At 39.8% G+C, this 12,759-nt stretch overlaps 1 protein-coding gene across 1 annotated transcript in view; it reads right to left on the minus strand.

Moving 5' to 3' along the window:
* The window catches only part of NF1 (neurofibromin 1), a 70,082-nt gene that overhangs the window by 52,396 nt on the left and 4,927 nt on the right, over positions 1–12,759 (minus strand). Inside the window, exons 2-12 of the mRNA XM_034069098.1 lie at positions 10,502–10,645; positions 9,166–9,249; positions 6,734–6,924; positions 4,362–4,468; positions 4,032–4,099; positions 3,711–3,786; positions 3,052–3,209; positions 2,579–2,752; positions 2,280–2,402; positions 1,908–1,982; positions 662–793 (exon numbers count right to left, since the gene is read on the minus strand). Coding sequence (XP_033924989.1) covers positions 662–793; positions 1,908–1,982; positions 2,280–2,402; positions 2,579–2,752; positions 3,052–3,209; positions 3,711–3,786; positions 4,032–4,099; positions 4,362–4,468; positions 6,734–6,924; positions 9,166–9,249; positions 10,502–10,645 — 1,332 coding nt within the window. The remainder of the gene's footprint in view (positions 1–661; positions 794–1,907; positions 1,983–2,279; positions 2,403–2,578; positions 2,753–3,051; positions 3,210–3,710; positions 3,787–4,031; positions 4,100–4,361; positions 4,469–6,733; positions 6,925–9,165; positions 9,250–10,501; positions 10,646–12,759) is intronic.

Genomic DNA, 12,759 nt, shown 5'->3' on the forward strand with positions numbered 1-12,759 from the left:
TTCCCTTACCACATCCAAAGTCCTAAGTGGGAACTGCAGAAGAAAGGCCACGCAGCTGCATGTGAACTTACTAAAAAATTTGGATGAGCTACAAATTTGCATTTACCAAGGATTTTTTTCCAAGTCAAGCAAGAATATTGACTTTATTTCATAATGCCTGAAAAATCTTTCACTTTGATGCTGTCACCAAAACCAAACAGTCAATTTGCTCAACAGAAAGCAAGAGAAATGAAAGAGATACTCATGTCAAGTGTGGGAAAAGCATTGCAGTTTTCAGACATTATCTTCACATACAGAATGCTTTTGTTTTCAGATTAAACAAGAATGGACATATTACCTAGCTATTCACACAGCAAGAAAGCTTAAAATGAACCGTTAGCCACAGAGGACAGTTACAGAAGAAATACTTCTATGTTGCCCATTTAAAAGCAGCATGAAAACTGAGAAACATACATCACTAACTGACCAAAAACAGTTAGTCAATACATCAAGGCCTGCAAGGTTTACAGAGCATGTATGGCTCTCTGTTGCTTTTTGGATCGCAATGTTCTTCCCCCCCTCTAGTTTCCAGTCTAAAGTTAATGGATAAAAAAGCTGGAATGGGATGGAGACACAGGAAAACTGAGGGGCTGTGTTTGCAGAGCTCCTTTGGAAGCCTTACCGGAGTCATGCGAATGGCCGGGTGGGCCCCGCAGCCCTGGATCGCCTTGTGCAGGGTCTCGCTGAACATGCTGCGCAGCTCCATGGAGTGGCAGTACACAGCGTCGATCCGTGGCCACCAGTCCAGCGCCGACTGCAACCAGCACACAGCAGTGTTCAAACCAGCAATGCAGGACTTGGATTATCATTCATTTCAGACCTCTCGAGGTTACAAAAGCTGTGGTGTAACCAACCTTTGCACATGGAGTATTTTACACCGCATCACCCACACCTTAATCTTGTATTCTCATCATGAAACTTGCATGATTTATAATGTTACTGATTTAAACGTGTAACAGAAGGAAGACTTCCAACTTAGCTGCTCACTATGGTACTCTTTCTGAGCAAGCACAAACTCTGTACTCACAAAGGCAGGCAGCCATTAGGGATTTCAGGATACTCAATGCTCCTATGTAATACTTCAAAACAAACAATGTGCGCTCAATTCACTGTGATACACTGAACAAAATGGAAAATTGGTATCTGAAGTACCTGGTAATATTTGAAAAGCTGTATTGCACCACCACATCTACAGGAACATTTTCTCCCCCATTTGCTAAAGTGTCTAATACTGTTTCTTCTGAAGTATAGCTTTTTCATTATGTTGTTGGGATTAATGAAATAGAACATGTTTTGTAAGTGAAGTCAGGCTGGCTGCTCGACACTGACTATTTTCATACTGAACAGAATCAAAATAAAAGTGCTATTTTAGTGACTTGAAGCACAGTAACAAACTGAAGGTGAGCAACTGCATGAACTTTCAAACTGCTTTTGGTATTCAGCAGTTACTACAATTTTTATACGCTTTCAATTCATACTGGGTCAAATCCCTGGATGAAACCATGAGGGCACCTCTTCCCCCAGGTTCTCATGTCAATATGCTAGAAGTGGTGTAACTCTGCATGTCCTGAGAGTGTTTTCCATGCATCAATAAAGCATTACCTACTATAAAACCAGAAAACAAAGACCCATTTGTCATCCTACATTAGGGGGTATCAAAGCCTATCTGTGGTGAAATGTTACACTGGAACACAAGCTCTTAAACTGGGAACCCAACTGGTGGACAGTATGTCCTTCCTTACTAGCAACTCTTGCTGCATGGATTCTGGCTACAGAATTTGGTGTACTATTCAAACTGTATTGAATAAGCAGATGCTGATGTGAAGAGAAATTACAGATTGGGCTGATGAAATACTTTCAGAACTCACATTTGTGATGATTCGGTGGAGCGAATTTACCAGCACGTAATGAAATGTTGATGGGGAATTCTGTGCCAGGCAGATCTACAATAAAAACACATAAAAGCTACTTAGGAACTTCTTTGTCTTTGCCACCTTTCTTATCACACTGAACAACAGAGTGCAGCCTTTTTATCAAATTGACAAAACTGTCAAATCTAAACAAGAGAAAGGAAATCAGCTAAGGACAGAGATATAAAAATATGCAGGGATTTATTGCTAAGAGATATTTATACAGTTGAACTCATACATGAGCTTCCAGCTGCTCTTAGTGTATCTTTCATAACTGACAGGTCATCAACAGTATGTGGAGAATGACTTACCAGTAGGCAGCGTTCTCACCTTAAAGTGTTGGTTATTATGAGGGTTTATGCGGAAACAGGAAACCAAGCAGTCAATCATAAGGTCTACATCTGCATTTTGATTGCCTCTTGAAAAAGGTTTGCTTGGATTAAACAGCAAATTCTGCGTGTTCCAAAAAAATAGAAATGTATAAATCAGACACCAAGATTATCCATGTCTACTGTCAATACATTATCCACTTCCACCCACTATGGTATTCAATTAAGGAGAAATGTAAAGTATTACAGTATCTTAAAATTCAGATTTTTTCCTTGCAAATAGGAAACAGACAGTTTTACCTTAAGATCTACCACCATGGACTGCACTAGTAGGAAAATGACAGAATTATCTTCCCAGTTGATGTAGGTAGAAGCTTTACACAGTTTGACACAAGCAATTGCAGCACTTTCAGTCAGCTGTCTGCTCCCACCGTGGCCTGCAAGTGCCTTCCTGAGATTGTCCAGGAACAGTTTCTGCACAATTCAAACCAGGAATAGTTATAGCCAGAGCTCTGGTAATCTGTGGGCAGGGTTTTTAGATCCTTAAATATTAAAACCAAACAACACTGTTTGGAACACACTATCTGTATAAAGTATTGACAGTGACAGAACATATGTTAGGTGAGAACTTAAAAAGGGTGCATGAATTTACATATGGAATTGTAATGTGCTTTTTAGGCAATAAAGATAAAATACACCTGAACTACAGAACAAGCAAAACCAAGCATCTTCTAGAAATCAGAACTCAAATTCAGATACTTTTCTTCTCTTACCTTGTTCATTTTAGTTTCTTCCACCACGTCCTTTGCTATATCTTGGATTATCTCTGGACACAGGACCAGGAGAATGATTTGCAGTGGCCAAACTGCTGCTTTACGTTTTGTGCTTTCAGCAAAGCCATCCACTAAGTCAAACAACTTCTCTGCACAATCTGCAAAAAATATAAGCCCAAGTTCAATGCCAATTTTAATGATGAAAAGGTAAAGAATAGGTATAAAAGAGCAGAGGGACAGCTCCAGCTACATAAAAGTTCTGGTTTGTACATTACTGGCATGCTCGTGAGGGCAAAATGGTCTCAACACAGTTAAAGACATGGTTTCCCTGAATATATAAGTTTTCCTCTCTTTTTGCCTAGAGACAAATGCAGGGGATGGTCTCTAAAGTTTTTCATGTATCAAGATGAAAAAATATATTTTAAGAGTTTCCATGTTTTAGGTTTTATTTCTTTGGGCTGTGAACCACAAAATGAATCATTTTTTAATTAAAATGTGAGTCAGGAGAGACAAGAGATAATGATAAACCCCTGCCTGCCCTCGGAAGGGTTGACACAAATTTGGGGTTGTTCTTATCTGTAGGATACACAAGAAGCAGAGAGGGCCAAAAATGCAAGGGAATGTGTCTTTGGAACAGTATATCATTTGTTGTGCCTTACCAGCCATATCAGTCTGAGGTGTTTGATACAGCTTTGTGAATTCATCAGGATAGTTTTCTACCCAGTTCCAAAATGCCTGCAGATAATGAAAAACATCTTTACATTCCAGAGCTTACAAATATTTTCTCTGAATTATGTATTCAAATGAAGAGAGATTTTCTTCTTACTTCTAATCACTCAACATCTCTTGCAGAACATATATGCATCGAAGGGATGCATCAACTTACACTTCATCATAAATTACTGAATTGCAACTACTCCTTAATTAGAGCAAGTCTGCAAATAAGCAACAAAACAGAAGACAAACATTAAAATACTCACCTTTTCAAGACTGTTGATAACAGCCAATTGAGCTACTTTCTTAAGGGCTTTAAACTTGAATACTGTCTCTGTAAAGATAAAACATTTCTGCATTTAGAAAAGATACCTGGTTCTAAAAAGCAGCACAGATTATAAAAGACATCTGAAGTGCAAAGCAGTTTTCAAACCAATGTGCTTCTGTGACTTAAATATTCTAAAATATATTGGTAAATATGTGACTATTTGGAGTAAACCACAGCAATAAAAAGATACACTGATCAATAGCATTGTGTCAGCTCTAACTAGCCATATTCAGATAACAGTATTTCAAAACACAGGCTCAAATCCTACCTTGCAAGAGTCGCTTTAGTTTGGAACAATCCACACTGATGTACTGTAAAAGTTCAATATCATGAACATCAGCATTATCTTCTGAACAAACAGTCAGTTCCTGTAATCTAAAAATATGCAAAGTAAACTAACTTCTCAATGGGATTATGTCAGAGAGGTATGAACACATGCCTACGGTTGTACAGATTGGAACAGCAGGGGAGGGTTATCTGATCTCCTCAGATAAACTTTTCCAGGTTTAGAAATGTAAGATGGAGCTTGAATGATTAAGAGTTAACATATTATCTTGCTCCATCCTCATATTGAAAAATGGATCTAGAAATACCAGTGATGAGTCTTACAGGATACCAACACCATCTGGTGACAGTCTGTTTATGCCCAAGAGTTGCCTAAATCCTTCTGTTATCTACCATACTGTAGCAGTAATCTTGTCATCTTTCCAACTAAATATTAAATTTGTGGAATCATGACACCTTCAGACTACTGCTCCTTAACAGCAAGTCTTGCCCCAGGTCATTTCTCAAGGCTAAAGCAGTGACTGATGGTACTTAACATCAGTGAGCTACAACCACCCCTTGTAAGCTAAAGAAGGGCCACATTTTTTCTGGTCTGATCAAAGAGGACCAAGTTTAATCACACCAGTTTAAACACAACCGCATCTTTTCACGCTTTTACATCCGATAATTTACTAAACATCTCATCAGATACTAAGCCACTAATAACTAAATCATATGTTCTCACAAACTGAAGATTGCCATGTCTTGTTCCAAAGCTACAGATGTGTTTTAGACATGGAATGTGATTTCTAGTACTACACACAAAAGCAGTTCTTCATTTCTTCAACTTAACAGCCCTCGCTGGGAATGGGAAGGTCCCCAGTGCTGTGCTTTTCATGCCAAAAATCCCCCAGCTGCTGTACAAGGCCTAGAAATATGCCTAAACAGGAAGCACAGGTCAAAAGATCAGCAATGCTAACTGTCGGCAAGCTGACCCCTGTGGAGATCAGCAACAACTGGTCAAATATTTAACTGTTCATGTACAAGCCATCTGAAGTGAAAAACAGGTTAGGGGAAAAGCACTGTGTGCCAGCTCAGAGGGATGGCAGGAAGGGATTTGGAGCTTGAGAACTAAACCATGTTACAGACATGTGAATAAATATAGATCCATGGACCAGATTCAAAGACTGTCAAGACTTCAACTGAAAAATACTTCCTATAAAAGGAGCAAAAGAAATTGTTTCCATTTCCATAAGCAACAAAACATAATCAACCTATTGAGTAAAACCACATCCTCCATCCTAGCTGCCAAGTCCATGTTCTTGAAGCAGAAGTTATTATAGCTCTGCAAAAGCTTTAAAAATACTTAAAATTTAAAATTATTAAATAATTTTAGACTGATTTCTAAAATGCAAGTGTTTTCCAGCATGTGGGAAGGAACTGTTCTTCCATTAGAAGGAATATATAAATCTTTGTCTCGATTAAATTGGCACACTCATTGCTATGAGGTCCCATTGCTATGGGACCACATGAGGCTGCCCAAGCTCCACTCCTAGCAAAGCAAGGGTGATGTTAGCTGTGACAACATGTGCCTGGAGCTAAGCTGCCTCAAGCATCTTTCAAAAAACATCTAAGTATTTCAGTAATAAAAAGTTTAATGCACAACTCCAGTGGACTGGCAAATGCTGAAGCATCAGAAGGATGTGGAACAAGGCAAAGAATAGATGGAAACTTTGGGCCTGTCTCTCTTCTCACTTAGCAAAGACAGTTATTTTTACAGTCAATGTGCTGTGAAACTCAAGTCAGGCAGAAGACAAATGGGTCTTTTCCAACAACTAGCAAACTGCCCAGCTGTTTTGTCCCCTTCAGGCCTAAGACAGATTTGACATAAAAGCCTTCAGGCAGGAAAAATTCAGAAGGAAAACAGCCCTGAGGCTCCAACCGAGCTGCAGACAAGCTGAAATTGTGCATTCTAAATTCAAAGGCAAATGTATGCAATCCATCAGCATCAGCAGCCTTTGTTTTCCAAAACACCTTGCAAGAACTTACTCAACTGAGTTACCATTATTTTCAGCCTACAACAGCGTTTGATACATACTTATGAAAGCAAACTAAAAATGCAGTAAATGCAGCTCACAGGAACTCTGCTGGCAGTGACCTAGGATGGGTATCAAACAGGTTCATTTGGTAACCAGAAACTCAAGTGAAGTTTTGAGAGGTAGTTTCACTTAGGAACTAAGGAACCACCTTGTTAAATATCATTTAAACAGTTAACTTTTCTGAACTTAGGAAGACTACAACTCATGATGCATGTTCAACACTCCACTATGTAGCAGATCTTCTAACACACTATGTCAGCCTATTGAGAACACCTACCTGGTGGAAATGCGGCTGAACACAGCATTGAAGTTATTGCAGCTCAGAGAGAAAAGAACCCCGGAGGCCGAATTCCGCAGCTCAGCTGCGTGCTGGTTCCCTTCACGGTAGGTGTGGATGAAGTGGCAGATTTCTGGCAGCAACTGTTTCACCAGCATAGTCTCGTCTAGTCGCATGGTATCCTTTGGTTGCTAAAAATAAACATGCAGGATTGCATGAAATTCCGGTTTGGAGGCAAAAAAACATGGAGCATCTGCCACTGGTAAGTAGGCACAGGACCTGAATCTAAACTTCTAACTGCCTGAAGGCTACCCCTGGTCATAGTGTAAGTAGTCTGTACAAAACAGGCTTCTTTCCATTTGAACAGTAACTCCTGTCATTCAAATCATCTTACACTTCCAGCTAAGTCTCCAAAATGTATAGGACACTGAGTTAATCAATGTTATCAAAGACCAAGCAAAAGATCAAACTAGTTTTTGAAGCAAAGCATCTTTATACCTGTTGATCTGGGTAAAGTATTAGCAGTAGAGCATTAACTATGTTGGTTTGGAATGGAAGCTCAAAGAGCAAAGACCCACCCTTACCTCTCTTTTGGGTAGGATTTGAACCACTGTATTTTGACAGCAAGTATTTTATATTAAAAGAGTGAGCTGAAAAAGAGGTTCTCCCTTTCTCTTGCCTGGGATTGCTCTACACGAGTCAAAAATGGCTTAACTTTCCTGCAACAGAAACATCTCATTTTTGCCAGTTTGCACGGTATGAGACATAAGGAAACTATTTACAAAAGAATTCAAAGTGAAACTTTGCTCTACTAAAAGCAAGTTTTAACAGAGGGTCAGCATTAAAGCTTTCTAAAATTCCACCAATGAATTTACCATAGGGAATTGGGAAGTTTCAGAGACTCCCACTTAGTTGACCTGAGTCCTGTTGCCATGAGAACTTGATGAAACATTGAGCAAGAACAGGGAGCAAGAAATACGGCTGAAGATAGCGCAGAACACAACGCTCTTTGTATAGAACTTTGGCTCAAGTCTTATTAAACGTACACTGGCTCAACTTGCTCTCATTTAAATTGACAAAGCAAGGAGTATTCAGCGCAATTTTAGGCTGTTCAAACATCATCATCAGGAAAACCCCACTAACATTTCAAACAACATGCATGTAAGGAATAGTTTAAAAGAATTAACTTCTGAGGTTAAAACAGCTTTTCCAACTCTCTGCACCAAAGGCAAGAAATGCCAAGAAGCAGCATTTATCTCAGCTGTACAAGCTGAAAATTATTCTGGAGAAGGTATTTACCTGGCTCTTCTGTGATTTTAGAAGAATCCACAATTATTCAGCCTGTTTTAGTACTGTAATGCAAGATATGCTGCTTGACAAAGTTAACCATAGTGAGGTTGATACTTTATAAAGAACTTCAGAAACTGTTACAGGGAAAAAGCAAAGAGCTTAGCTGATTCCATGACATTCCTCCAGGAATACAGCTTTCAAAAAGGAGTTTCTTTCTTGCTAAAGGAATAAACCACTGCAAACTTTGCTCACTGTGAAGTTTGGCTTTGCAATTACACAGCTTTGCACAGTAAGTTGCAGAACCGTTTAGATCCCAAAGGTAATAGAAACTGCCTTGCAGCACAGCTCTGACTGGAAAGCTCAGGACTGGACTCCCAGTGGAAGTCTGGACATGGTGAACTAATGCAATCTAGGAAACACCTGCAAAAGTAATCTTTCGAACAGCGATAGCAAAGTCTCTGCTGTATACAGCAGCTCATGACAAATTACTTCAAAAAATGAAAGTTTTAAGAAATGTAAGGAAAAATCACCACTGTACGCAGAAAACAGATACTTCAATTATCTGCTACGTTAACATGATTTACTATCCCGTTACTTTTTCTGTTTAAATTGTTTAAAAGTGTTTAAGACAAAAATGTGTTGATGCATCTACTTAAAAAATAGCAAGCAGGACATGCCACAAGCATTCAAAGCTTTAAAAAACCTAGCGAAGCCTCACAGCCACATCTCATTCTTCATTTGGGCTGTGGCTTCCCTTCCTCCAGTTCACACGTCTCTGAGTATGGTTGTGTGCAATTCTTGTTAACACGCTATTAAAAGAGGAACGTTATTTGCAGCTCCACACATCAGCTGAGCAGTGGGACGGGGAAATTCAGAAGTTTATTTGAATCTTTTTAGCTGAAAAAAAAAATCACTGATTTTAGGCAGGAAAAAAGCACCCCTAAATCCTTCATTTCTCAGTTATATCAGGGGACTGCAGTTATAGGAAGGTTTAGAATTTTCTAAATGGCATTAATCCTACTTTGCTCTAAACAGAAGAGTTTTATCTTTAGCACCAGTAGTAACAGATACATAAGCATTTGACTTGTGTGCTCTATCTCATTTGATTCCAACTTAGCGGTGGCTTGTGCAAGCCTACTCACCCCTGCCAGACATTTTTCCAGTGTATCCAAGATAATCAGCTGAGATAGATACAAATTCTTTTCAGCAGTTTCTCCAAATATTCTCTAGAAGTAGAATGGATACAGATTCATCTGAGACACAGAAATTTGACTTGTAACGCATTAATGCAGCAAAGTGACACAGAAGTTATGGTTCCTTTACAGCTCTGGGTTTGAGCTTAGAAACAAAGCCAACGAAAATCAGATTAAAATAGGAATTAAAACATTACTGCTGAAGAAATACCTTTGGCCAGTCTGCAATGCCAAGTCTAACAAGGAACGGTTACCACAAAGCACGACTGGAGGTGCACTGCAGCCCCTTACCTCCATCAGGCCTGTAATGTACTCAGAAATGAAGGTTATACCTTTCCAGAACCTATTTTGGTATCAGTTACTGCTGACTCTTTCCCACTCACCTACTTCATTGCCAACATCTTAATAAAACTCATGTTACAGCAAATCCATACTGACAAGCTTATTAGAGTGTTGCAGAAGTTAGCACAGACCACAGGACCAAACACAGGAGAGGCTCCAAAGAGACCCCATGCTTCAGATGCAGGAGGAAGGCAGAGTGCCATTGGGTGTTGAAGCCAGCACCCAGTTTTACTGCCAACAGTAGCAACTAGTTCCAGCAATAGAAAGACAGCAAAATAAAGCAGAAAAAAAATCACCAAAAATAGGCCTACACATGGGACACGTGTAGAAGTCACCCAAAGGAAGCTGTATCTTAAATCACTGGAGAGGTTACCTCAACTTCAGCAGAGTGCAAACCCTCTGTGTGCTAAACTAAGACCATGCTGACAGTCTGCTGGTCTCTCTGGTTTCAGCTACAGAAATCCTTCCAAAATATTGCCAATTCGTACAGTAGCTCCATCCATCAAACACAAAAAATGTTAAGTCTTGCAACTCAGTGCAAAGCAAATGTTGACTTTTTTTATTGGAATTCTTAGCTAGGTCTTTCCTCTGAAAATCTATATATCACACACAGAAACTTGTTTTAACTGCATAGCTCTCATTTATCAATCGTCTTACACATCAACACAGTCCTTCGTGCCTATGGAGTTTATTTGACACAAATTCTCTCTCAAACTTTAAGCAGCCTAAAATCCCCATCAGCAGGACAATCGATTTTCAGACCTTATCAATCCTTTGCAGTGTTTTAGCACATCTCTATACAGCTGACACCCAGAAGAGCTTGCTGCAAACTCTCCCGCTAAAGCCACAAAACCCAGTACTGCTAGAGTATGGCCAGTTCTGTTACCTGCTTTGGAGATCCCACATGATCCCTAACCCAAAAATCCAAAATTAGAAAACTTACCATGTTATTAACATTTTTTAAGATATTGGTGAGACCACTGATGACCAGGGAAAACTTGTACTTGGAAATGTTTATGAGACATTCCTTGTTGTGCTCCGTACTGACTTTGGTGTGGGTATTTTGCTGGCCAGCCTTTATAGGAAGCTGCAAGAAGATAAAAGTATTGTCAGCTTTTCTGCACAGAAATCTACGTCTTTAAATATAGGTTAAAGATTCTGAATCACCTGAAAACCATTCTACAACTACAAACACGGTTATTTCATTTTCTCTACATTCAACTTCCTTTTACTTCTCTATAAAACAAAATACTGAAGTTCACCTATTCCTTTATCTGAATGGAAACTAACCCTCTCTTTTGTGATAAATTTTCCACAAACCAAATGTCAAAACCATCAAAAGGAGCAGAAAAACCTAAGATAGGAGTTGGAGAAGAAAAGTTTCTTTATTTCAACAACTGGCTGTTAAATACCAAAAATCTTCACAAGGTCGATAGCTGCAAGGAAAAAATCTGCCTCTTGAAACATGACAGGAGGCAAAGCCACAGCAGCTCACCCAGCAGGCAAGCTGGAAGGTGGGAACAGTGGCTCCACACGCGTTCTTCTCTCTCTCATAGGACAGAACCAACCAAGAGGTACAACTGAGTCCCCAAAGGAGCCACCACCACCAGCCTCTGCAGGACATGGGTTACTGGGGGTCCCACAAACACCCCCACCAGCCAGGCAACAAGGTGTCAGCCTCAAACATGCTTCAACCACCCAGGAGCCAAACCACAGCTTGTGAGCCCCCGCGCTGATGCATCCGTTCCCATTCAGATAAGGTTCAGAGTGACTGCACAACCCCGAGATGCTTCTCCTGCTGTGTGAACACTGGGCACTTTGTTTCATGCCATACCCAGACTCTACAAGGGTCACAAGCAAGTCACCTCCCAGGCTCACACTCACCTTCCCTGTGTGCTCCCCACCACCGACTCCTCATGAACGTGAAAATGTGAGGAATGGAGCTCCAGAAACTCTACTTTACTGGAACTACAAAGGAATCACTATCATCACCTCTTTTTATAATTCACATATGCCATTTGTATTTCAAAACACGACCTAGGAATTCACTCTCCATTGAAACTTGAATTGCTACTACATGTTTTGACCAATTTTAGCTAGAATTCTTGATAAATGTGGATTCTGCAAGACACCAACAGCTCGGTGTAAGCGTCACGATGTAATATTTTTGCATTTGAAAGGGTATCTTCAACAAAAACTTAAATACAGAGAGGTTAAAAGAAGGGTTCCAAGGAGCTACAATCAGCCTTAGAGCTGCAAAGTGCCTAAAGATCAACCTGCCAGGCTGGCTCTCTGCAGACTTGGTGAGAGGACTCCTCATTTCCACTCACTGTTGACTCACAAAGTGGCTGTGGGATCTCTGCAGCAAGTGCAGCATCAGGGGAGCACCCCTCTGCCTGCACAACCTCCTACAGCCACACAGTGTTCCATAGGACACCCCAGGTACCTTCCACTTCAGTTAGTGATTCTGTTGCTAGTGTTCAGGCTGCAATGAATGCTTTAAACCAGGGAGATGTGTCCCAACGTGCTCGCTGGAAACTGGAAAAAGCAGAACCAACAGCAGTTGTGACTCAAGCTTTGTTTTCATTGTTGGATGTTATTTTTACAAGACATTTTCGGAAGTCATTAGTGCAAGATAGATACATTTAATTAAAAGTTTCACCATTCCTAGTAATTTTATTTGAATTCTCAAGTCTCCGTGCTGACAACAGCAGAAAAGCTCAATAGCACTGAGTGATAAAACACTTCAGAAGTGCCTCTCAAAGAATCTGTGTCATAGATCTAGTCCTGCATGCTTCCATGCTATAGAAACATTGGATTGCACACTTCTGGAGCTTCCTGTCACAACAGCAAGGTCACTGAGGAGTAAAACTGCTTTTTATACTACCATTTAAAATAGGAAACTATATAAAAAGGAAATATTAGCACTGTTGGTTTGGGTTTTTTAGTTTCTCAGCTATTTCCTCTGCTCACTGGCATGCTGGAGCATTGTACATCCCCACATGGAATGCAGTGCCAGTGTTGAATGACCAAAACAAAACTATTTCACCTCTATATAAATATCCATAAATTTAAACATTACAAAAAAGGGAAAAAAAGTTGAAATTTTACTTTCATTGCCTTTGATTTTATTTTATAAAAGAGAAGGACCAACACAAATGGTTTCCTTAATAGCTTTTATTAGAATCAGAAACAGAAATT

The sequence above is a fragment of the Melopsittacus undulatus genome, chromosome 13 (genome assembly GCF_012275295.1).
Source record: "Melopsittacus undulatus isolate bMelUnd1 chromosome 13, bMelUnd1.mat.Z, whole genome shotgun sequence".
Taxonomy (NCBI): domain Eukaryota; kingdom Metazoa; phylum Chordata; class Aves; order Psittaciformes; family Psittaculidae; genus Melopsittacus; species Melopsittacus undulatus.